General features: G+C 38.9%; 2 protein-coding genes across 2 annotated transcripts in view; both read left to right on the top strand.

Annotated features, from left to right (window-relative positions):
• LOC133764753 (olfactory receptor 4D5) overlaps positions 1-27,432 on the top strand; it is a 64,935-nt gene that overhangs the window by 22,178 nt on the left and 15,325 nt on the right. The window lies entirely within an intron of this gene.
• On the top strand, positions 16,250-17,179 carry LOC133764752 (olfactory receptor 8D4). The gene has a single exon (XM_062198436.1). It carries the CDS (start codon positions 16,250-16,252, stop codon positions 17,177-17,179), a length of 930 nt encoding a protein of 309 aa, XP_062054420.1.

Below are 27,432 nucleotides of genomic sequence, written 5' to 3'. Positions count from 1 at the left end.
TAACTGCCATGGAATTATTTATGTTTGACCCTTGACCCTTGGGCTTAGAGTACTGGAAAAACCAGGTATACCTTCCATCTAACCAGTTACTTCCAGTAACTGTGCGGCTCATTTTGAAAAGGGATTGACCAGTGTTTTCGAATGCTGCAGAGAAATCAAATTAGGTGCAAAATGAACATAGGTTGCTGAATTTGGCAATCTGGTAGAATGATATGGGAGAAGTGGATGTAGCAGTAGAGGCAGTTTCTTTTGAAACAGGTAATTTTATTCAAATAACAACAACAACAAAAAAAGGTGAATGGTAGCTTCAAGGGAAATTGTGTAATTGGAAAAAGCTGAGAATAGTATAATGAATATTCATGAATCTTTCATCTCACTTCAGTGACTGTAACCTGAATTACTCTGAAACAAATACCAGACATAATTTCATATTTTAATATTCTTAAAGATAAAGATGGACTTTTTTGTGGGAGTTGGGGGACAATATATCATTTGCTTTCTCTCTCTTTTTCTTCTTATTCTAGTTATTAGAGGGTTAGTAGTTTTATCAGTCTTTTCAAAAATCTCTTTACTTAACATATTTACCCAATTGGAAATAAGATTTTTAATACAATATTTTGCTATTTTAAAGACTTTAAAAAAAGGTTTGTTTATTTATTTGAAAGGCAGAGTGACATAGACATAGACATAGACAGAGGGAGAAGCAGAGGGAGTTTGTCCATCTGTTGATTCGCTACCCACATGGACATAATTGGTAGGGCTGGGCCAGGCTCAATCAAGAAGCCAGGAACTCCATTTGGATCCCCTCCATAGGTAGTAGAGGCCCAAAAATCTGGTGATTTTCCACTGCTTTCTCAGGTGCATTAGCAGGGAACTGGATCCAAAGTGGAGCAGCTAGGCTGTAAGTGTTACAAGCCAGGTCTTAACTCACTGAACCACAATGCCAGCCCCTACTTCAAGCTTTTGTATTGATTATTTTTTTTTTCTATTCTAGAATTTTTTTTGCTTTTATCTTCTAAACTGCTTAAAATAATTTTATTCTTTAACATTTCAGTTGAACTGTTTCATCATTATCACAAAACCTTGGAGGCAGTTAATGTCACAAGAGAAAAGGTTTATTTAGCTCATGGTTTGGAGGTTCAATGTACAGGTGAGTTGAGTCCCATTGGCCTGGTCTCTAGTGAGAGTGGGGTGGCAGTACATTACAATAGAAGTGCACGTATGTGGAAGAGTTTGTATCACCAAACAGAGATTCAGACTGAGGGGGGGGGGCAACAGTCTCCTCCTAGAGCATCCTCCTTATCACCAAAGGACCTCCTACTATGTCCTCTCTCTCAAAAGTTCCACCACTTCTCAGGAACACCATCCTGGGACCAAACCTTTCATCATCAGCCTCTGGGAAGCACCCAAACCCATTACCAGACCACAGCACCAGCACTAAGACTAGATTTATCTATTATTCTTTAGGCAGGAAGTTTGCTTGTGTGTCATACATTTCATATGCATCCCCCCCTTTTGTTTCATATTAGATCATTTAAAATTTTAGCTTTTATTTCACCATTGATTCTTCATTACCAGCAGCTATGGGTTTCAGCTTGCTTTTTTTCTAATTCCTTTCCTTTGTTAAAATGGATTGTAATAAGAATGTACCCTGGGCCGGTACCATGGCTTAACAGGCTAATCCTCCACCTTGTGGCGCCGGCACACCGGGTTCTAGCCCAGCTTGGGGCGCCAGATTCTATCCCAGTTGCCCCTCTTCCAGGCCAGCTCTCTGCTATGGCCTGGGAAGGCAATGGAGGATGGCCCAAGTCCTTGGGCCCTACACCTGCTTGGGAGACCAGGAGAAGCACCTGGCTCCTGGCTTCGGATCAGTGAGATGCACCGGCCGCAGCGGCCATTGGAGGGTGAACCAACGGCAAAAAGGAAGACCTCTCTGTCTCTCTCTCTCACTATCCACTCTGCCTGTCAAAACAAAACAAAACAAAACAAACAAACAAAAAGAATGTACCCTGAAACAATGTACTGTTTGAATGTTAAAGCTTCCCTGGTAGCCAAACACATGACAAATTTTGAGTATTTCATAGATTAAAAAAAGTAAAATGTTTATGCAAATAATGGTCTTTAAAATACAACATTTTACAAATCACTTTGTTTATTGATTTTCTCCATTCATTTATGTCATTGCTTATGTTTAAATCTGCTGGAAAACAACTGTGAAGTAATGTGTCGATCTCTCATTATGGGTGTCATTTGAATAGATCTTCACATACACTGTGTTTTTGTATTCTCTATTATTTGTGTATAAAAGTCTATTGACTTGAGATGTTCATTTTTATACCATTCTCCTATTGCGTGCCCTTATTATTCTTTTATGGTATTATCTATTATCTTTGGGTTTCAAGTTTTATTTTCATATGTTCTCAGATATGACACCATTTTACCTCATTCTTTATAATTCTTAGATCTCTGATTGTTTTCACTTGTTTCTTTTTTGTTAGACATTTGCATTACAAAGTCAAATGAGAGTGGCAAGACTAGTTTTTTTTCCCCTTTTCCTCAATTAATTAGAACAATATTTCCCCCATTATTTTTTTAAAGATTTTTTTTTTAATTTGAGAGGTAGAGTTATAGACAGTGAGAGGCAGAGACAGAGAGAAAGGTCTTCCTTCTGTTGTTTCACCCCCCAAATGGCTGCTACGGCCGATGCTGCACCTATCTGAAGCCAGGAGCCAGGTGCTTCCTCCTGGTTTCCCATGCGGGTGCAGGGCTCAAGCACGTGGGCCATCCTCCACTGCCTTCCTGGGCCACAACAGAGAGCTGGACTGGAAGAGGAGCAATCAAGACAGAATCTGGCACCCCAACTGGGACTAGAACCCGGGGTGCTGGCGCTTCAGGTGGAGGATTAGCCTAGTGAGCCGCAGCGCTGGCCTTTTTTAAAAATATATTTTAATATATATATATATTTAATGATTGACTTATTTGAAAAATCACAAGAGGTGGTGGAGGAAGGGAGAAAATTTTCCTCCTATTGGTTCACTCCCCAAATGACCATAATAGGTCTGGGATAGGCTGAAGCCAGCAATCTGGAATTCCATCATGGTCTCCTACATGGGTGGCAAGGGCCCATGTTCTTGGGCCACCTTCTACTGCCTTGGAAGTAGAGTAGGTGGGACTCTGATATGGGATGTGAGCTTTGATTTGCATTGTGGATACTTTTAAAAAATTCTGAGAACTTCTTTTATACTAGGAGTGACAGTGATGTTTTAGGAGCATTCTACACACTTAAAAAGAAGGTGTTCTCTGATACTGAGATTTAAATTTGATGTACAATCATAATATCTTTTTTTTCATTAAATTTAGTTAGGTCTTCTATATCATAATTTTACTTTTTTTTTTTTGACAGGCAGAGTGGATAGTGAGAGAGAGAGAGAGAAAGACAGAGAGAAAGGTCTTCCTTTGCCGTTGGTTCACCCTCCAATGGCCGCCATGGCTGGCGCACTGCGGCCGGCACACCGCGCTGATCCGAAGGCAGGAGCCAGGTGCTTCTCCTGGTCTCCCATGGGGTGCAGGGCCCAAGCACTTGGGCCATCCTCCACTGCATTCCCGGGCCACAGCAGAGAGCTGGCCTGGAAGAAGGGCAACTGGGACAGAATCTGGCGCCCAGACTGGGACTAGAACCTGGTGTGCCGGTGCCGCAGGCAGAGGATTAGCCTATTGAGCCACGGCGCTGGCCATAATTTTACTTTTTAATTATTATTTTAACTGCGTATATTTCCAGAGTATAAAGTGATAATTTAATAATATATTCAATGTGTAAAAATCATATCAGATGGGTTAACATTTCTGTCTCTTTAAATATTAAAAAGAATTTAAAAAATTAGGAATAGTTTTACAGATTTTTGAGCTATACTCTGACATTGCCAAACACACAATGTGGGCTGATCAAGTCAGGGTAAATTATTTTAGGTCCACTTCATTTTGAACTCAGAAAGTTGCATTAATGATATCTTTTAATATTATGGCTATGATCTTTACCTACCCAATAGTCTCTGCTATACAAAAATTACTGCCATGTTAGTTGTTAAATAGTATTTGTAAACATTTCATATGTTTGCTGTGAATTAAAGCTTTCATCATTATTTGTTATTGTCTCTTTAGTAATTCTTGGAACTGGTTCTATTTTGTTTGGCATTAACATTGTGACTGTTGATTTCCTTTTTTTTTTTTTTTGCATTTTCTTGAACATCTAGTTTATTCTTATTTTTAGCTTTTCTATGTGACCATATTTTCTTGTCTGCAGTGTAAAATTGAATTTTGCTTCATGTGCTGATGAGAAGAATGTGTATTCTGTAGCTGTTGGGAAAAATGTTCTGTAAGGTCCTTTCCAATTCTTAAACATTTTTAAAGATATGCAGCTTAGGCCCACATTCATTCAACATTTGGAGTCAGTTCATTAGGCCATTTTATATATTCATTTTATGAGGTATATTTGATATATATATTTGATTAATGTTTATATTATTTTGATTAATATATTGATTAATGCATGTAATATTAGTTATGTGATATTTATGCTTTTTATAAAATGGTTTTGCTGTTTAGGGAGACATAGCTTTAATCTAGCCTTTCCATTATTCTACTACTTTTATTTAGTTTAGCTTTTTATTTCTAATGTTTATTTATTTTTAATTATTAACTACAGTAAGAGAATTTTAATATTCATTCAAACTTCCATTTCTTCTTTAAGACATAGAATTTTCATCAGATTTACTTAACTACACTTAATAGTTATTTTTTGGTATTTTATTGGAAGGCTTTAAGTGATTTCCTTTGATCTTACAAAGTAATAAGTGATATTCAATTTTACTTACTCTCTTCCCATATTAAAGATTCTGTTGTGTTCAATTTGTGTGAATATGAATTTTATTTCTGCCTTTCCACTGACCATGCTGATCTGAAGCCAGGAGCCAGGTGCTTCTCCTGGTCTCCCATGCAGTTGCAGGGCCCATCCTCCACTGCATTCCCGGGCCACAGCAGAGAGCTGGCCTGGAAGAAGGGCAACTGGGACAGAATCCGGTGCCCCAACCAGGACTAGAACCTAGTGTGCCGGTGCCCCAGGCAGAGGATTAGCCTATTGAGCCGCCGCACCGGCACAGATTGTTTTATAATAAACATTTCCCATGAACTATTTGAAGATTCCTTGTATGCATGAATTTCAAAAAATCCCTTTTTCACTGAGGTTTCAGATGTGGATGGCAGGAACCCAAAGGCCAGATTCCTTGCTTGCTGCTTCCCTGGGTACACATAAGCAGAAAGCTGAAATTGAGAGGGAAGTCAGGTACTCTGATGCGGGGTGCAGGTGTCTTAACCAGCAGGTTAACCATTAGACCAAATACCCCTCCTGGTGAAGGATCTTAATGGACCTTGAAAATGAGAATCTCAAAAAAGTATGTATTTTCTCTCTTTCTCTGTATATCTGTGCCAGTCAGATATTGAACTATCAGATTTGCAGGGTTTGCAAGTGGAAAGTACACCATGACTCATGAATCATGTTATCCTTATAAAAGATAAGCATGAAAGGCTAAGGGATCATTTCTTTTTAAAGATTCATTTATTTATTTGAAAGTCAGAGTACACAGAGAGAGAAGGAGAGGCAGAGAGAGAAAGAGGTCTTCCATCCGCTGGTTCACTCCCCAGATGGCCTCAATGGCCAGAGCTGTGCCAATCCGCAGCCAGGAGCCAGAAGTTTCCTCCGTGTCTCCTACATGGGTACAGGGGCCTAAAGACTTGGGCCCTCCCCTACTGCTTTCCCAGGCCATAGCAGAGAGCTGGATCAGAAGTGGAGCACCTGGGACTGGAACCCATGTCCATATGGGATGTCAGCACTGCAGGCAGAGGTTTTACCTGCTACGCCACAGTGCTGGCTCCCAGAGATACCATTTTAAAAAGTGGAATCCATTTGAGGTAGTATGCACATGAAAAAAATGTTTCCCACCTGTAGGTATCTAGAAATAGTAATGTAGCATTACTATATAATAGTATAATATTATAGAATTCACCTGTAAATAATTGAACATAGTCCCATCTGGGGCAATTAAATCTTTTTCTAAATAGCATAAGCTCTGGAGACCATGAAGAATTAGAAATGTTATAAATCTAAATCAGAGTGTAGTCTCCTTAGCATTCTGATTAGGTGCCTCTGTGATCCAAACAATAATTGCAAGTCAGAAAGCTTAATAAGTTACAAAGAACTCCTGAGGTTCTGTCTCCCAGAGCTGAGATTTTGTAGACAAGTCTTTAATTGTGTGGTTTCTGGGACTTTCAATTGAATACTTTTTTTTTCTTTAAGGTGAAAAGATGGTATCAAGGACCTCCCTATATGCCACCATAAATGCTCATTTTTAAAAAATTATTATTTATTTGAAGTGCAGAGTTACAGAGACAGAGACAGAGAGAGAGAGAGAGAGAGAGAGAGAGAGAGATATCCCATCCACTGGTTCACTCCTCAAGTGAGTGCAACAGTCAGGACTGGGCCAGGGTGATTCCAGGCACCTGGAACTCCATCGGGTTCTCTCATGTGAGTGGCAGGGGCCCAAGTAGTAGGGCCATCTTCTGTTATCTTCTCAGGCTCATTAGCAGGGAGCTAGACTGGAAGTGGAATAGTCGGAACTTGAAGTGGCACTCAAATGAGTGATTTAACCTGCTGTGCCACAATACTGACCCCCAGAAATACTCTTTTGCTTAGAGTTGAGAGGTCCTTGCAGGTAGTCTGGTTCCCGTGGAGGGTTATGTATCCAAGGCAATACTATATGCTGTTCCTTGTAGCCAAAACAGTTCCGATTTACATCATCCTTAAAGGAAAGGGACAGAGTGTGGGGCACACTGAAGGCACTTACAACAAAAGTTAAATGTTTTCTCTCTGACTGTTGGGTCCTACTGAAGGTGGTGATGGTGGCATTTATGGACAAAAGCTATCTACACAACATTGTTTATGGTGTATGTCTACACTTCTACTCAGGAGCATTTGCCAGTCATTTGACTTCACTGCTCTCTGATTCATCAGGATATCTTTCAGAGAACTGGGGATTGGTATTTAGGATGGATTCCCTGATGTGCAGAACTTTCTTAACTGAATAACCCACTGAGATGTTATTGATATTGGAGATTCCTTTCTCTAACCCTGGTTTATTGAATCGAAACTTAAAGGGGCAGGCATAGAATCCATTGTTAGCAGGTGCCCTGGATGATTTTCCAGCATGCTAACCTTTGAGAATCTCATCCAGTGAGCCCACTCTTAGCCTAAGGATGTTGTAAATGCTGTGAGTAATATTTGGATGTATTACTTATGCTCTGAGGCCCTTTGCACTATTCTCAGTATTTCTGAGATGGAACACAAGGAACTTATTAGTTCAGGAGTTACAAATCTGGGGAATGTTTGGTTTTTGAGTTGTCTCTTCATGAATCACCTGTATATCTATGTAAACTATCTAAAAACATTCTACCATCTTTTTAAAGCAGACATATGAAAATTCTACGCAGTTGTGGAGTACTATATGATATTGTGAATACGTGGATGTATTGCATCATACCAATCAGGATAAGTTTATTTCCCCAAACATTTAACATTTTTTATGGTAAAATATTAAAAATCTTCTAGTTTTTCTTAATAGAGAAATCTGCAGTACATTAACATTACTTATAGCCACCCTGTTGTGTGGCAGAACCCCAGAAATTTTAGTCTCCTCTAGCTGTAATTTTTGGTACCCATTAATCAACCTTTCCTAGCCTTCCTTTCCCCTTCCTTCCACAGCCACTAACAACTTACATTATCTTTTAAAGTCTATGAGATCCCTGTTTTTTTAGGCTCCATCTAAGAGTGAGATCATGTGATACTTGTCTTTCTTTGCTTGACTTTTTTCATTCAACATAGTGGCCTCTAGTTCCACCCATCTTGTTGGAAATGACAAGATTTCATCCTATGGCTGAGTGATATCCTCCAGTAGATATCTACCACATTTTCTGCATTCATCAGTGGATGGACACAGGTTGTTTCCATTTTTTTGGGCTATTTCGAATAGTGCTGCAATAGACATATGGAGTACAGATATCTTTGACTTCATTTCCCTTGGATATATACCCAGTAGTGGGCTTGCTGAATCTTAAGGTAGTTCTAGTTTTAATTATTTGAGGAACTTCCATACTGTTTTCCACAATGGTTGTACTAATTTACATTCCTACCCACCTTGTACAAGGTTGCCTTTTTTCCGTATCCTTTCCAGTACTTGTTGCCTTTTGTCTTTTTGATAATAGCCAATCTAACAGTGGGTGAGATAATATCTCACTGTGAGTTTATTCCCATTTCCCTGATATTTGGTGATGCTGAACATTTTTTTCCATTTATTTGTTGGACATTTGTATGTCTTTGAGAAATGTCTATTAAGATCTACTGCTCACTTTTAAATTATATTATTATTATTATTATTGTTTACAACTGAGTTGTTTGCTTCAGGTTATTATGTCTCTGTCAGATGTATAGCTTGAAATATTTTCTCCCATTCTGTAAATTGGCTCTTCATTCTGCTGTTTCCTTTGTTATGCAGATATTCTTTAATTTAACAAAATACCATTTATCTATTTCTTTTTTTTTAAAGATTTATTTTATTTATTTGAAAGACAGAGTTATATAGAGAGGTAGAGACAGAGAGGTCTTCCATCTACTGGTTCACTCCCTAGATGGCCACAATGGCTGGAGCTGCACCAATCCAAAGCCAGTAGTCAGGAGCTTCTTCCAGGTCTTTCACATGGGTGCAGGGGCCCAAGGACTTGGGCCATCTTCTACTGCTTTCCCAGGCCATAGTATAGAGCTGGATTGGAAGAGGAGCAGCTGGAACTGGAACTGGCATCCATATGGCATGACAGCGCTTTAGGCCAGGGCTTTAACCTGCTGCGCCACAGTGCCAGCTCCAGCCATTTATCTATTTCTAGCTTTACTCCTTGTGCTCTTGGAATCTGACTTTTTTTTTTTAATCCTTGTCTAATGCAATATCCTGAAGCATTTCTCTTGTGTTTTCTTCTGGCAGTTTCACAATTTCAGGTCATAAATGATCTTATATATAGAAATCATCAAAGACTCCACCACAAAGTTGTTAGATAAGAAATAAAAGATTCAGGGGCCCGTGCCGTGGCTCACTTGGTTAATCCTCCACCTGTGGCACCAGCATCCTATATGGGTGCCGGGTTCTAGTCCCAGTTGCTCTTTTTCCGGTCCAGCTCTCTGCTGTGGCCCGGGAAGGCATTGGAGGATGGACCAGGTGCTTGGGCCCCTGTACCCGTGTGGGAAACCAGGAGGAAGCACCTGGCTCCTTGCTTCGGATTGGTGCAATGCTGGCCATGGCGGCCATTTGGGGAGTGAACCGATGGAATGAAGACCTTTCTCTCTCTCTCTCTCCCACTGTCTATAACTACCTGTCAAAAAAAAAAAAAGTACAGTTAGTGTTAAATTAGTGGTGGTGTTATACTCTGAAAGTAAATTATCTGAAAAAGAAATCAAGAAAGCAACCTCAGTTCCAATAGCTATACTACAAAGTGAGGTACCTGGGATTTAACTGAACCAAAGAGGTAAAAGAGCCCTACAATGAAGACTGTAAATCACTGCTGAAAAAAATTGAGAGGGCACCAAAAAAAAAAAAAAAAAAGATTGAAAGACATTCTGTGTTCATAGATTAGAATTATCAATATTGTCAAAATGTTCATGTTTTGGAATGTAATTGATGGATTATGTAAGCTTTTGAGTCTAGTACACTAACTTTGTTGGGTTTAACTTTTGCTCCAAATCTGTGTTTTCTTTTCGAATTTTGTGGTGTTTGCTGAATCACTTAGAAAGAAACTCCAGAATTATTTTTGCTGCTTTATTATGAGCAACCATCTTTCTGCTGGCTTTTCTCTTGGAGAAGCTGGACATGGGGCCCAGTGCCAGACATTTTTAGCTCAACTTTTTGGCTTTTCCACTCTCCTAGTTGTGTAGCCTTGAGCAAGTATTATGATCACTCTGTGCATCAGTAATAATCAGGGTGAAATGCTTACTTTATTGAATAGTTTCAGCATCAAAATGGAATAATGTTTACAGAATATGTGGATCAGTCCTCAATAAATATCGACTCCTTTGCCTCTTCTTCCATTCTGGTGTGTGTGTGTGTGTGTGTGTCTGCCTGTCTGTGGGCAGATGGGCAAAGCAGACATATGTAGACATAACTTGGGATGCAATGTGGGCCATCTTCAAAATTCTATTTTCACCAAAATGCAGAATTCTTAAAAACTTCAAATGAAGAAAAACCAGAACTTGGATTTGCTCATTTTGATTACAAAGGAAGCTATACCCATTGAGAGAGAGGGAGGGAGGGAGGGAGGGAGAGAGAGAGAGAGAGAGAGATGAACTAAAAACAGAAATTTTATTTTTTCAAAAGATTTATTTATTTATTTGAGAGGTGGAGTTACAGACAGAGAATGGGAGAGACAGAGAGAGAAAGGTCTTCCATGTGTTGGTTCACTCCGCAGATGACTGCAACAGCCTGAGCTGAGCAAGAGCCAGGAGCTTCTTCTGGATCCCCAATGTGGATACAGGGGCCCAACCACTTGGGCCATCATCTCCTGCTATCCCAGGCAATAGCAGAGAGCTGGAACAGAAGAGGAGCAGCCAGGACTCGAAGTGGCACCCCATGGGATGTTGGAGCCACACCTGCAAACAGCCTACTACCCTACAACACTGGCAACCAGAAATTTGCTTTTAATATAAATCTTGGTGAGACACTGATGTACCATTAGTATTTCCTGAATGAAACATCTAGCAAAACACAACCAAGTTCACCTGCCCTTGGCTCTGTTAGGGCAAAGGTAGCAGTGGAGGTATCCTTTACTGGTGGAGCCTGCAGCATTTAAGATGGTGATAGTGAGAGTGATTGGAGGAGGCAAATGGGTTATGTGATTCTTCCCAAACCTAACACCCCAACTAAAACCCCCCAAAGGCCCTAGCTGAGGATTTAAAGGTTGAAAAATATAAAACAAAGATAGCAACAACAACAACAATAGTAAAGTCACCTCTCCATCCTCCCTGACTTTATGATTTTCTTATTTCTGGCCTAAGGGTTCTCATTATACTTTGGGAGTAATTTCTGGCATAATTGCAAAGACACTTAGCCAACTTTGATTTATTAGTTTTAGCAAAGAAGAATAATGATAATCTGAACATTTCTCTTTGCCTTTGAATTATATTTGCTCATTTGGCTTTTTGTAATCAACTATATTTTATATGATATTTGTGTAGGAAATTATAAATAAATTTTAGTTCCATAATAAACTGCTTGAATAGTGAGATAGTAATGGACATAATCATGACAGGTTGATATAAGAATTGTTTTACCAAAGGTCATTCATTATATAATAAGCTAGTAAGAAGTATCCTGACTATGCTTGACATTTTGTACTTGACTCCAGTAGCTTTCTATGCAACGGACCTTCAAGGATAAGTATAACATGTGATTATGCATGGTATTTGACTTTAAGGATAAACAAGAATATTGTGCCATATTCTTTACTCTTCTAACATCACAGACCTCATCATTCATGATTTGTTTCATTTAGTTATAGAATTCATCTCATTTTGTGAGTTATCTGCTAAATGAAAATTTTCCCCATAAGCCCATTTTCTTTAGCTTTTCAGATCATGATTTTCTAGACAGGCAAGAATGAAGCATTCTGATAGAAATAGATGCCTGATGAGAGTGAGGATGCTAAAAGAATTAAAGCAACTGTATGCCAACCATTGTCCTAAGTCAACAGGGAAAACAGTCATAGATGAGAAATTGTTCCTTGTCTCAACAAGCTCCCAAATAGTTGAATGAATAAGGTATGAACTGCCATTACTCTGTCTCCAAAACACTGTCTTTAACAGTGCAAGTGCATAATTATTTTTGAGGTAATATGAAATAATGTCACAATTTTTCTCAAACTCACATCTGGACCTACTTGTTTGTCCCTGAAAATTTGGAACTTTCAAGTGAATGTAGTGTTTCAAGAGCATCACAAACAGATCATCCAAAGCTCACCAGGTATATTCCACCAGGTGTCCAAGAAAAGCCTCCTTGCAGACTGGATTCTGGGCTTAGAATCATCACTGACACAATTTGCTTCCATAATTAGTCAATACTGAATTGAATCCACTGCCTTTATGCCACTGTCAACGTTTTTCACATATTCATTTCTACTTCTTTTTCCTCTGTTTATATCTGAATCTAAATCTTGAATACCTTTATATCTTCTCAGTTTAAGTGAATTATCTTCAACTTTGAAAGCAAAGTTCAAAATCTGCCCTTTCATGAAGATCCTCTTGACTGTTGAAGATGGTAGTGATTGAGATGTTTGATCTATGAGCCCAAACCTTATTATGCCACACATGGTATATGTTTCTTCATTCATTTAGCAGTAAATACATTTGCTTGACTAACTAATGAGGTTCCAAAGAGGCTTATTTTTCTGTCAGTGTACTTAATCTATTGTAGAAGCCTCAAATGATAGGCTAGCTTGGGAACAGTTCTTACAAATACACAAACTTGCAAACCTCAGGAGATAAGGAACTCTTGGGACTACTGGTCTTTATATTTCTAGATATTAAATACTGAGACTGGGAATGAAAGTCACAGTTTCTTGTTATCTGTTAAGGAAGAAGTTATAGTTCATCCATCTTAATTCCTACAGTGAGGAGGGTAAGAGAAACTCACCTGCAATCTTCAGGAGGAAGAGAGTGAGTTTTGGAGTTACGGTGTTCATCTTGTGTGGCCATTAAAACATATTCTAAAATCGACTGCTGATTGTCCACATATGAGCTCTAAAGTTTCTGCATGTTTTCAGGTCACCAAGACATAGGAGTAGACAAAAGAGGCCATGGGCAACCATTTAAGCCTCATTTGTACTTTGACCACTGATCTCATTTAGTAGACTAGAGCTGATTTTGTGAATTAATATGTGAAATCTCCAGCTTTAAACATATTTACACAGACATGACAATGCACAAAGTGTGTTGATGCCATTGTCTTACTTGATTTGCATGATACTTTGAAGCAAGTATTATTTTTTTATGGGTGAAAGCATGACACACAGGGAGACTCTAATGAGTCACATATTGCACTGTAAGCCTTAAAGCTGGAATTGGAACTAAACCTCGTGACTCATGATTAGGGCTCTTTTTGCCACCTCTATACTAATGGTTTCTTTCTTGAAAGGGAGGCAATTAAGATTTGGCAACTCAGGTTCAGAAAAAAGTATGTATTCTAGACTTGTGCTGTCTAATATATAACTACCAGGCACAGGTGGCTACTGAGCATTTGAAATGCTTTGACTTTTGTATTGTTAGGTATAAAATACACTATGGACTTTTAAAAAAGAATGTAAACTTCATTAAGATTTTTATATGGATTACATATTGAAATGATAGTATTTTGGCCACACCAAATCAGTCTGCATTATTAAAATTGATTTTATCTGTTGTTTTTGCTTTTATAAAAATAAGTTTCTAGGAAACATGTGGCCATGTTATATTTCTAATGTGCAATGCAAAGCAGACTCTACTTTCAAAAAATATTTTCAATTGTCATACGTTTAATAATATTGTGTCATATACCAAAATGTTTAAAAGCCATCTTACTATGCATTCTAAATTACATTTTAAAATGTATTAATATATAGAGAACAGATTTCATGAATTTTATAGATATGACTCCAAGAATACAACATTATTTCCTCTCTTCCTCCCTCACTGCCTCCTGCCTTCTTTCTCTTAATTTTTTTTTTTTTTTGATAATTGCTAACAACACGTGAGTCCCATGAGTCAGGGTAGTGGTTTATTTTAGAAGGCATTCAGACATGCCATCTAACAAAATTTCATCTCTGTTATTAGTAGTTGATTAGATATAGTAGATACTGGTTACCATTTCTAATTTTTATGTGTATTAAGACAGATTTATGTAACATTTCTTCCTATAAACACAATAGCATAATAGAATTTTTTGTAACAAGCTGTTTAATGTGACTATTACACTGCTATAGAACTACAGCATTCAAATACAGGTGGAAAAATATTGATATATAAAATTATATAGTTTCTATGTTTTATTCAAGAGAGCTTTTCTTTAGAATATACTTACAGAGATGAGCTTAATGTGATCATATAATGTTTTTGGCACAGAGATAAAAAGGGAGAGGTTTAGAGGAGGGAAAAACACAAGAAAGAAAATTTTAGCTTCAAGAGGGAATAATCTAACATAGTACCTCTCAAACTTTGATATGTACACAAGCCCTGTCAAGATCTTGTTAAAATGCAGATCCTGATTCAGTAGGGGATGAGGGTAGGACCTGGAGCTGCACATTTCTAACAAGTTCCCCAGGGGTACTGTTGCTGCTGGCCTCTGGATCACACTGATAACAAGGACATGAGCCAAAAATATTTGGGAAGTACAATACTAGAAAGAGAGATCTAACCAAGAAGAGCAGAAAACATGACACTGGAATAAAACAAAGACCACAGGCAACATGGAAGACATGTTTCTTTGATGGCGTGCCCAGTTGGGTTAGGGGAATGTGGGAAAATTAAATACATTCTGGGAGTGGTCAGTGTGTTTGTGATATTTGGGATAGATTAAAGGAATGCATGGAAAAACCCATGAGATAAAAGCAGAAAACTGTACATGAGTGCCCTCGAACACTCTTGATATTTTTGTGTAGTCTCTGTGACTACACTGTACCTGTGCATGCTAATTGATGAGAGAGGACAGGAAAGGAAGACTCAGGTGTTTTGGTAATGGGCACAGGGCAGCAGGACACTGTTTTGCAGATGATTGCCCATCTCCATCCCTGAGGATGGCAGAAGAGCAGATCCAAAAATATATATATTCTGTGGAATTTGAAACCTGCTCAGAGCTCAAATTGCCAAAGAAGACTTCCTTGTCCTATTAAGCAGTAATGACTGTGAGGAAAATGACTCAGGCAGCCTCTTGAAGAGCCAAGGAGTGAGGCAGATCCTGAGCTCAGCAACAAGAGAAAATGCTGACTCAGATGTCTGAGCAGAGCTGCATACTGTCTCTGGACACACGTGAGAAGGTGGAGGGGGCTTTGTGAGCTGCTCAACATTCAGAGAACCATGGTTAGATTTTTCAGAGTTAAGGACATGGTAGATCCCAGATCAGGCAAGTCAAAGAAGTGCAACATCTTTGCCCTCTCCTGAAGAGAGGTGTGTTTGTAGACAGGAAGTGCTGTTTGGATGCCTCCATGAGGAACACAGATATCTGGATGTTTGACATTTCAATATTGCAGCAGTTGAATATCATGAAATTCTCAGTGACTTGGTAAGAGGTAGGCTTATCCCATAGGATGGCCAAAAATTCAGAAGATGGAAACACTTCGGGGAGGTCTGCTGTTAACCAACACCTACATGTGCTGAAGTGTAAGAAGAATAAACTTGCCACTTGGACATCAACTTACAGTTGGATGAAAAATAGAGTGATCACGTAAATGCAAATATTTTCCTGAAATGTGTTCTGAGTCACACTAGTGTACAGTATGTTTTCAAAATAAGTGTGAGGAAGATCTATTATCAAATAAGTTTGGAAAAGACTGTCTTGTGCAGTCCTCTAGGAAGACTGAGTCATCCTTTGGTTAAGTTAACTCTGTGTAAATCATATAATGTTTGGTCACTTATTTCATATGTCTATTAGCAACTCCTCAGAACTAAAATTTTGTGGAACACTCTTGGAAACCTTGACATGACATAACCTCTTCACAGGAAGTTCTGGAGACGGGGTCAGCCTAGGTAACTGTGTCATCAACAAAAGTATCTTCACCCCCAGCATCCTCTTTATACACCTCTTGAACTGATTTGCTTTAGACGCCAGCATGGTCTGGGTCTTGTCTTCAGCATTAATCTTGCCTCTCACTCTGGAGTGAAAGACTTGTTTTCTGAAGGAACTGGAGAGACTGGTGGGCACAGGAACATATGTTGATTGTTCATAAAATCTACAAGCAAGGTAGATGTTCTTAATGACTTTTTTTCTGGGTGCTGATTTTTTGGTTTTCATCATACAAAGTCAATGTTTTCATAATTAGAAATATCTTGGCTCTGGGGAGTTGGAGAGAAGTGGGATTCTCTCTGTCTAATGTGACTCTTTCCCTCTCATCTTCACAGAATTATCAGAGGAGGCTGACTATGAGAAACCATTCCACAGTGACTGTCTTTCTTCTTTCAGGGCTCACTGAACAACCAGAGCTTCAGCTGCCCCTTTTCTACCTCTTTCTAGGGATTTATGTAGTTACCACTGTGGGAAACCTTGGCATGGTTGCCATTATTAGGTTGCACTCCCAACTTCACACTCCCATGTACTATTTCCTCAGCAGTTTATCTTTTTTAGATTTCTGCTATTCTTCTGTCATCACTCCCAAAATGCTGGCTGGGTTTTTATATGGAGATAAAGCCATCTCCTTTTCTGGATGCATGGCTCAGCTGTTTTTCTTCTGCATTTTTGTCATTTCTGAATGCTACATGCTGGCAGCCATGGCCTACGATCGCTATATTGCCATCTGTCGCCCACTGCTCTACAACAGCATCATGTCCCCGCGGGCCTGTTCTCTGCTGGTGGCTGCTGTCTTCTCAGTAGGTTTCACTGATGCTATGATTCATGGTGGCTGTATATTAAGGTTGTCTTTCTGTGGACCAAACATCATTAAACATTATTTTTGTGATATCATTCCCCTCATTAAACTCTCTTGTTCAAGCACTTACATAGATGAACTTCTGATTTTCATCATTGGGGGATTTAACATGGTAACCACCAGCCTGACAATCATCATTTCCTATGCTTTTATCCTCACCAGCATCCTCCGTATTCACTCAAAAGATGGCAGGTCCAAAGCCTTTAGCACCTGCAGTTCCCACCTGCTGGCTGTTCTTATGTTTTATGGGTCTCTCATGTCCATGTATCTCAAACCTGCTCCTAGCAGTTCACTCGTCCAGGAGAAGGTGTCCTCAGTATTTTACACCACGGTAATTCCCATGTTGAATCCCCTGATTTATAGTCTGAGGAACCAGGAAGTGAAAAATACACTGACAAAACTTTTAAGAAGAAAAATATCTTCATAAGGAATGTGTTCTTTATTAATATTCATTGATATATTCATACCTATGTTTATATGTATGTGAACATAAATATATACAATATATGAGGGTATTTCAATAAATTTATGCAAAATGGAATTGAAAATTTATTTGGTAAAAATTGAAATTCATGCATAGAGCAGCTTTCAAAAGTTGATGGGTGTTAATATGAAAAAAACTATATATTTCCAAGATTATTTGCACTAAACTAAACTAAACACCCTTGTGTGTATTTTGAGATAATAAAATATATGCACAAGAGTCCCAAAGGGAAAATATCATATGTTCTCCCTGATCAGTGACAACTAACTGAGCACCAAAGGGGAAACCTATTGAAGTGAAATGGACACTATGAGAAACAGTGACTTGATCAGCTCTTGTGCTGACTGTTGATGTACAATGTAATACTTTATCCATTTTAATATTTTTTTTGTTCTAGTACTATTGGTTGAACTCTGTAATTAACACACAATTATTCTTAGGTGTTTAAATTTTAACTGAAAAGTGATCCCTGTTAAATATAAAGGTGGGAATAAGAGAGGGAGGAGATGTACAATTTGGGACATGCTCAATCGGACTTGCCCCAAATGGTGGAGTTAGAAACGTGCCAGGGGATTCCAATACAATCCCATCAAGGTGGCATGTACCAATACCATCTCACTAGTCCAAGTGATCAATTTCAGTTCACAGTTGATCACACTGATAGGTCTAAGAGTCAAAGGGATCACACAAACAAGACTAGTGTCTGCTAATACTAACTGATAGATTCAAAAAGGGAGAGAACGATCCATCATGGGAAGCAGGATACACAGCAGACTCATAGAATGGCAGATGTCCTAAATAGCACTCTGGCCTCAGAATCAGCCCTTAAGGCATTTGGATCTGGCTGAAGAGCCCATGAGAGTATTGTAGGCATGGAAAGCCAAGACACTCTGGAAAAAAAAAAAAGAAGACCTAAATGAAAGATCTCTGCAAGTGAGATCCCAGTGGAAAGAACGGGGCCATCAAAGAAGGAGGTACCCTTCTCTGAAGGGAGGAGAGAACTTCCACTTTGACTATGACCCTATCGGAATAAGATCAAAGTTGGCGAACTCAAAAGGCTTCCATAGCTTTGGCAACTCATGACTAGAGCCTAGGGAGATTACTGACGCCATAAACAAGAGTGTCAAATTGTTAAGTCAACAACAGGAGTCACTGTGTACTTACTTCTCACGTGGGATCTGTCCTTAATGTGTTGTCCAATGTGAATTAATGCTATAACTAGTACTGAAATAGTGTTTTACACTTTGTGTTTCTGTGTGGGTGCAAACTGATGAAATCTTTACTTAATATATACTAAATCGATCTTCTGTATATAAAGATAATTGAAAATGAATCTTGATGTGAATGGAATGGGAGAGGGAGCGGGAGATGGGAGGGGTGCGAGTGGGAGGGAAATTATGGGGGAGGGAAGCCATTGTAATCCATAAACTGTACTTTGGAAATTTATATTTACTAAATGTTAAAAAATAAATAAAATATATGCACAAGATACAACCAAGATGCTGGAACAGGGAGGGAGATTACTGCTCCTATCTAGGGGAAGATAGTTAAAAAAAAAAAAAAAACTTGGAGAGAGTCCAATCTCAGGGAAGAGTTAGGTAGAAAATGGCAGAGGTAATTCCACGCAAATTAGTGGAACACTGTGGACCTACAGGGAGGGTGTGGAAGTGTACTACTCAGGACCCCAGCAGCCAAGAGCCTGAGCACCAGCTTTGGGGAGTGAGGTGAGACCAGACTTCAGCAGCCCAAGCCAGTGGTGATAAAGCTGTGGGAAGAGCCTGGCATGATTCAGGCTTGGAGCCTTATGCAGGACAGTGTACCTGCCAACCCAGAGGGAAAAAAAAAGGGGGAACATGTTTCTGTCTCTATGACAGCCGGGCACCAACATCCTGTAACTAGCTCAGACAGAGCAGGCACCATTTTGGACATATGTAAATGTACGCCAGCTCATGTCCATGAGCCCAGCATCCAACTGAGCAGAAACACCTGAGTATGGCTGGGAGAACTGACAGAGGGCTGGGTGCTCATGACTGTGGGAGCCTTGTGTGTTGGGACTGCGAAAACACTGTGGTTTTGTGTGAGGACCCTGGGAGTGGCTGGGCCTTTGGGCAGTCACTGTGGCTGGCTCCACACATTCTGGGCTCCCTGATTCCCTGATGAGGGTCATTGCTGTGGGAGCTGTGCTCACACCAAGGACTGCATGGATCCTTTGTGTGGTTCTTGTGGTGGCAGTGTGAATGAATACTGTACACACTGGGGCTAGTGGTCAGGCATTGGTCTCCTTGGAGGAGAGGAGGTGAGCATGAGACTTTGCCAACAGAGCAGATTAATCCTTCTCTCTGATGAAAAAGAAGAAGATATTTACCAACCCAATTTTTGTGTCACCTTGAACAATCTCCTCACCCTGAAGCACTGAACAGAACTCCCTGGCCACACCCAGCACTGAAAAAGCAGATACTCCACTAATCCACAGAGGAATAGTCCAGAGATAAAAAGCCATAACATCACAGGGAAAAAAAAAAAAAAACCACCACCAAGTATTTCCACAAATGCCCAAAAATAAATGCAGCAGCTCAAGAGACAGGAATATGGAAGACAACAGGATGCCTCCAAAAGAACATAGCAATCCTTCAATACTAGAATGAGAAATGAAGAGATTGAAGAAATGCTGGAAATAGAATTCAAAAAATTGATCATAGGATTACTTAGAAGTAATCAGAAGCAAATTTACAAATTAAAGAAATCCATACATGGCATGAATGAATATTTTTCCCATGAAATTGAGATTTTAAAGAGAAGTCAAAATAAATTTTGGAAATGAAGAATTCAATAGAACAAATGAAAAATGTGGGGGAAAGCCTAAAGAACAGACTTGTTGAGACAGAAGAAAGAACATTCGAGTTAAAAGGGGAATCTATGGAAATTTTATAGTCAGACCAAAAAAGTAGAAGAAATTAGAAAACTAAAAACTAGTGATAGTGATGGAGATTTATGGGATACTATCAACTGATCCAACATGTGGGTCTTAGGAGTTCCTGAAGGCTTGGAAAGAGAAAATGGATTACAATGATATAATTACAGAAAACTTCCCTAATTTGGAGAAAGAAAGGAATGGCCAAATACAAAAAGCACATAGAACTCCTAATAGACATGACCAGAAAAGATCTTCACCACGACACATTGTAGTCAAACTCTCCACAATAAAACATAAAGAAAAGATGCTAAAATGTGTACGAGAGAAACACCAGGTTTCTTCCACAGGATTTCTGATTAGACTCACAGCTGACTTCTCATCAGAAACCCTACAGGCTAGGAGAGAATGGTGAGATATATTCCAAGTCTTAAGAGAAAAAACTGTCAACCCAGAATACTGTACCATTCAAAGCTCTCATTTATGAATGAAGGTAGAATAAAGACCTTCCATAACTGAAACTGAAAGAATTTGTCACCACTTATCCAGCCTCATAAAAGATGCTTAGGGATGTGCTACAAACAGAGGCATGGTCATCACTATGAAAGGTGAAGGCAGAAAATCTCCCAGTAAAGTACATGGAAAATCTAAGGTAAACAATCTAAGGTAAATTTATGGGAAAATGGCAGAGAAATTGAATGTACTCTGATTTTTTTTTTTTTTTTTTGTAGTTCCTTAGATTTCAGAATATCCTGTTACTGGGAATCTAGCCACGTATTAAGACAATCTGTTTTTGAATCTTGAAGAAGAAGACATTGATTACATTGGACTGTCTTTTTTTTTTTCTTATTACATATTATTTGTGCAATTACAGTGTTAAGTCTTGGTTCTTACGTCTTTGGGCAGAAGAGTGTATTAGTTATTTTATATGAATTTTTCCTTGTATTTAATACTCTGTAAGTGTTTTCCTGGCACAAAATAAAATACTTGGGTTCGTATTACCTGAATACTTGAAAACTGAAATTGATAAGATGCATTATGTAATGAATTACTTTTTATTTCTGGGTAAAATTAGAAATGAAATAAAGATTTGTACTACCTAAAGGATGACAATAATGATAATGGTAGTGCTTAAAAGCACTGTGAGCCTTTTTGTATTTGAGGCATCCACAACTGAAGTGTTTACTAGATTTTTCTCTGGAAATTCTGCTCTTCTTTTTGTGCTTCATGAATTTCCTCTTATTATTGATGTTGTAGAACAGCAGGGTTAAAGTGGCATATATGTATCTGTGCTCATTATGAATCCCATAGCCTTTCTAGTTAGGAAAAAATAGTCTCAAAAATACTGTGTCATTTTTATTAATATTTTACCCACTAAAGTTATTTTAGAAATCTTTAATCATTTTAATAAGGTGTCTATAAAAATTTAAAGCATTACATATTGCATTTGGACTAGTTAAGAGTAAGAAAAAAAAAAACTAGTTTACTGAGACTTTAGATGCTCCATTAGTTAAATTTCAATTTTTTAAAAAAAAATTGTATTTAAGTTATACAAGTTTCAAATATTTCATATATACAGATTTAGGAACATGGTGGGATTCCGCGCCCCCTCCCCCCGCCACTTCCCCACACTTCAACCCCTCCTCATAGCCAGAAGTACCACAGATAAAACAGAGAGCCCTCACCAGGCTCTCAATCTGCTGGCACCTCAATCTTGGACTTCTCGGCCTCGAGCACTGTAATAAATAAATTTCTGTTATTTGTGTAGAAAATTTTAGAATTGTATATATGAACTACATGAAATTTGTTCTTTTTATTAATATTACATTAGCTTGAGCATTGATAAGAATTGTGTTGTAGTAATTATCATGAATTTGCTGTGACTCTGGAAATCTAATGTGTTAATAAATAAATTCCTTTAAAAAAAGAAACAAAACAGGAAACTATTATAATATCAATAGGTATCTTATAGTTTTCTAATTTGTGGTTTGAAATGGAGCAGCAACCAGAAACAAATCCTCCTCAAAATCTTCAATAATTTAGAAATACAATGGTCTTAGTTCAACAGCAACTAGATTTTTAAAAAATTCTTTGGATAAAGATTTTATCTTTGGATAAAATCAAAGGATAAAAATTGTGTGTGTCTATGTGTGTGTGTAATTAAAGTGGCAAGAAGACAGCTTCCATCCACTGGTTTACTATCCAAATATCCAAAATGGCTGAAGTTGGGCCAGGCTGAAGCCTGGAGCCAGGAGCTGGGAGCCATGGAGCCAGGAGTCAGGAGCCAGGAACTCTATCTGGGTCTCCTATTGGATAGCAAGGACACACTTAGCAATCACCTACTGCCTCCCTGAGTTTGCATTAACAGGGGGTTAGAATTAAGAGTTGAGCTGAGGGGCTGGCTTTGTGGTGCAGTTGGTTAAAACCCTGTCTGTAGTGCTGGCATCCCACATGGGTGCTAGTTCAAGTCCTGGCTGCTCCATTGCCTATCCAGCTCCCCGCTAATGAGTCTGGTAAAGCAGTGGAAGATATGTACGTATATTATTTCAAAAACAATAAGGGTGAAGTTGTATTGGTAAGAGAGTTGACAGATTCTTCAAAGGACTGATATTATTCTTGCAGCAAATCTTTGCATACATTGAAAAACTTAGTATGTGATTTTTTTTTTTTTTGGACAGGCAGAGTGGACAGTGAGAGAGAGACAGAGAGAAAGGTCTTCCTTTGCCGTTGGTTCACCCTCCAATGGCCGCCGTGGTAGTGTGCTGCGGCCGGCGCACCGCGCTGATCCGATGGCAGGAGCCAGGTGCTTATCCTGGTCTCCCATGGGGTGCAGGGCCCAAGGACTTGGGCCATCCTCCACTGCACTCCCTGGTCACAGCAGAGAGCTGGCCTGGAAGAGGGGCAACTGGGACAGGATCGGTGCCCCGACCGGGACTAGAACCCGGTGTGCCGGCGCCGCAAGGTGGAGGACTAGCCAGAAATCACAAACCAGCGTAAAGGTGCGACACACAAAAAGCCCAGTTTATAAATTCAGCTTTTTAGAAAAAGCATTAGCTCTTTAATCAAGAAAATGCCACACTCTGTAGATTTAAAGGAAAAAAACAAAGGAAAGCAGCAGAATAAAATTTAGGAGATATAGGATGAGGATTGGAATTGGTGATGCCTTTCTAAACATAAAACATAAACTATTAGATAACATTTAAAAGACAAAAATGTGGCTCTTGACTGCTAAAAAAGAATCAAAAGTGGCATCAAATTTTGGTGCAAAAGATTTTGAGATCTAGGTGAATATTTTTAATAAGTGCATTTTCCATGAACTTTTTCAAGCCCCCTTGTATAACAAGCATCAATAGAAGACATTGGTAATTTGAGAATTTGTGCAGCAAATAATTTACCTTATTAGGCATACAACATTATCAAATACTTAAATAACTTTTTAAAAAAAGATTTATTTATTTATTTGAAAGGCAGTGTTACAGAGAGGCAGAGGTAGAGAGAGTCTTTCACCCATTGGCTCACTCCCCATGTAGCCGCAATGGCTGGAGTTGAGCCTCTTCTGAGTCTCCCAGGCAGGTGCAGGGGCCCAAGCACTTGGGCCATCTTCTACTGCTTTCCCAGGCCAGAGCAGAGAGCTGGATTGGAAGTGAAGCAGCCAGGACTGGAACCAGCACCCATATGGGATGCTGGTATTACAGGCAGTGGCTTTACCTACTACGCCACAGCACTAGCCCTTTAAATAACTCTTTAAAAAGAATAATTGCACAAAAAGTGATTTGAGAATCCAAAAAAAAAAAAAAATCAGATTGAGGTGTAGTTTTGAGATAATTGGCTGGAGTTTTACTCTCACAGTAAATCTTTGGCATGGCAATAAAATTGATATGTGAAATATATGAATTTTGAGACAAGTAATTAAAAATGGGATGCTTGAACTACAGCACTGTGATGTGGTGACAAGGGAGTGCAGTTAATTTATTCTACAGGGATGACCGGCTTGGGTCACTGCCCTTCCAGGCCCTGGTTCCAGGTGTGGTCCCCAGGGCATCTGGGTTGGGTGAGCACCAGAGGTTTGCCTGCCCCATGCTTTGCACTTGCCTCCTGCTCTGTCAGTAATCCCTTTGCATGAGAAAGTGCCAACCTCAGTTCCTGAAGCCCTCTCAAGGGCTTTGCAGTTTTAAATATTTCAGCCCGAATCCACCTATTCATGATTGCTACAGGGCTATCTTAAAAGGCAAGTTCCAGGTGAGTGAACCACAGCTATTCCATGCATTTCTTAAGCTTTCTCTTATTCATTTGGAAGCCTGAAAGGATCCATTGGAGGAACGCTGTGGCATTTAATTGATCATGAGAGACTGGGGTGCCCTTTCACTTCCCTGAGCCTCCTTTCCAAGGGAGTGACTTGGTAATCCAGCCAAAGACCCTCTCCTGGATTAGCTGTCTCCCTTTTTAGCATAAGATTTTAAACTAAACTAAGGGTTTCCTCTCTAAATAGAAATAGAGTAATTAAGCAGAAGCATAAAACATCTGTGATTCTAACTAGTGCGTTAAAGGAAAAGTCCCCAGTTTAAAAACATTCCTTAAACCGAAAGTTCAAATTCCATAGCCTGGATTTTTATAGATTTTATATCTTTGCTTCCCTGCTCATTAACCCTACCCAAAGTAGGATTCATTACTCTGACATTTAAAGTTGAGGCCAAAATCTTCCCTTCATCTACTTTTCTACTACTACTTCTTACCATAGTTTCTCTTTTAAACTGGACATTTTCTACTTTACCCAGACATTCCCTCCACACATCTATATATTTTTTCTTTTTTTAAAAAAAGATTTATTTATTTATTTGAAAGTCAGAGTTACACACAGAGAGAAGGAGAGGCAGAGAGACAGAGAGAGAGTGAGCACTTCCACCTGCTGGTTCACTCCCCAATTGGCCACAGTGGCTGGAGCTGTGCCGATCTGAAGCCAGGAGCCAGGAGCTTGCAAGTGCAGGGATTCCAACTACTTGGTCCATCTTCCACTGCTTTCCCAGGCCATAGCAGAGAGCTGGACTGGAAGTGGAGCAGCCGAGACTTGAACCAGTGCCCATACGGGATGCTGGCTGTGCAGGCCATGGCCTTACCCACTACTCCACAGCACTGGCCCCCATAGATTTTCTTAATCCAGCCAGACACTCTGATATGCATAATTTCTGTCCCGCTCTATTTTTGTCAATTAAAATACATTTAACATGTCAAGATAATAGCCCTAATTATATTTTTATTAGATATTGCTACCTGGTATTTTTCTAAGTGCCAGCCTAAATGATTTTTGTGCATTATCTGATTTCATGCTTAAACCAGTCCTATAGGGTACATGTTAATATCTTCATTTTACAATTTAGAAAACTACAAGTTAAGCATCGTTGCCTACATTTTACAGATTAGATTCAGAGCAATTATACTCATTGCTTCCAGCTTATGGATGCCGAGCCAAGGCCTGCACAGATGATAACTCCAAAGCACGTGAAAGTGCTTCAGTACCCATTGGCTACCTGCACAGTGACCCTAAGGTGAAGGAAACATATAGGTTTCCATCCTCCAAATAGGAAGACTTTTTTTTCCTCTCAATAGAACTATATAAACCACCCTTTGGTGACATTAACTGTGTTTAAATTTATTCTTAAATTTTATTTTATTCTTAATTTATCAAGGTGATCATTTTCTTATCTTTTCATCTAAAATAAGAAACAATAGATTTTAAATAACTTTATAGATTTTAAATAACAACTTATAGTTGTTAATATTTTCCATTTCACACACAATAGTCTGAAAATAAATGACCACTAAATTCAGTGGAATAGAAAATTCACACATGGGAATACAGATTTATATCTAAAATTACAGGTTGAAAAAATATAAAATGTGTATTTACATTTCTCATGATAAGACACATGACTGTGAAGCTCCATTGAATCTAAGGAGAATGTCGGATATAAGGACCCAGAGCTTAAACTAGATGCTGGAAAAGCAGGCCTTATCTGAGAGCACTTAAAAAGTTTGTGGTTAAGTTCATTTTGGTGCAATAAATTGGAATCCATGCATACAAGGGGTTTTCAGACTATTCATGGAAATTTCATATTCTGCAAAAAAACTATGCATGGATTTAAAAATTTTGAGCATCAAAATAAGTTTATCTTTTAATTTCATTTTCCACAAACTTCTTGAAGTAATCTTGTATTTCTACTATTGGGTGTCTTGCATTATTTGATACTTAAAATATCAAAGTGCAGAAAATTGGAAGCATTGTTATTAGTTCAGTTTTACAGACAGCAAAACTAGAATTAAGAGAAATTAAGTAAATTTAAAGGCTACACAGATTTTTAAAGGAAAACCAAAACTGGAATCCAGGTTTTTTTTTTTTTTATGTATTTATGCAGCTCTATGTTTTTATGAGTCTGTTCAAAGGAGCTCAAATCCAGACTAGTGGCCTAGGCAGGACATCTTGCCCAGTACTTCCAAGTTTGGGGGTTGTTCTTACAAAATGTTTCATATTGCGCACAAGATTAGTTGAAGCTGTTACTCATATTATGATTTTCTAAATAGTTGTCTAGTGTCAGGGACATATTGACAGAGAATCGAAAGTGGATCCAGATCGTAGTGTCACAACCAACCTTGAAGGCCATTGAAATGAAGCTCGATTTTTTAATTTTTTCAGTACTGCTCAGAAGAGCTTTCTGTGATGAGGGAAATGTTCTCTGAGCTGTGCAGCAGAGTAACCCCTTGCCACCTGGGGCTATTGAGAGCACATAAATATAAGGCCAGTGCAAGTTAAAGAAGTAATCTCTATTTTTTCAAAGATTTATTTATTTGTTTGAGAGACTGAGAGAGAGAGAGAGAGAGAGAGAGAGAGAGAGAAAGAGAGAAAGGTCTTCCATTCGCTGGTTCACTCCCCAAATGGCTGCAATAGCTAGAGCTGGACTGATCCAAAGCCAGGAGCTTCTTCTGGGTCTCCCAGGCAGGTTTAGGGACCCAAGCAGTTGGGCCATTTCTACCACTTTCCCAGGCCATAGCAGAGAGCTGGATCAGAAGAGGAGCAGCTGGGTGCCCATGAACAGGTGCCCAAATGGGATGCCAGCCCTGCAGGTGGGGGCTTAACCTGCTGCACCACAGCACTGGTCCCAATCTTTATGTTTAATTCATTGAAATGTATTATAAATTGAAAATAATAATTGTACATATTTGTGGGGCACAAAGTGGTATTATGACATACATGTACAAGGTACTGTTTTTAATTATAGCTGCAATGCTGTGC

Source organism: Lepus europaeus, chromosome 7 (genome assembly GCF_033115175.1).
Source record: "Lepus europaeus isolate LE1 chromosome 7, mLepTim1.pri, whole genome shotgun sequence".
Taxonomy (NCBI): Eukaryota; Metazoa; Chordata; class Mammalia; order Lagomorpha; family Leporidae; genus Lepus; species Lepus europaeus.
The sequence above is the reverse complement of the archived record's forward strand: the minus strand, read 5'-3'. Positions and strand labels throughout refer to the sequence as shown.

Coding starts and splice junctions, on each gene's coding strand:
- LOC133764752 (XM_062198436.1), top strand. CDS start 16,250: ATGAGAAACCATTCCACAGTGACTGTCTTTCTTCTTTCAGGGCTCACT.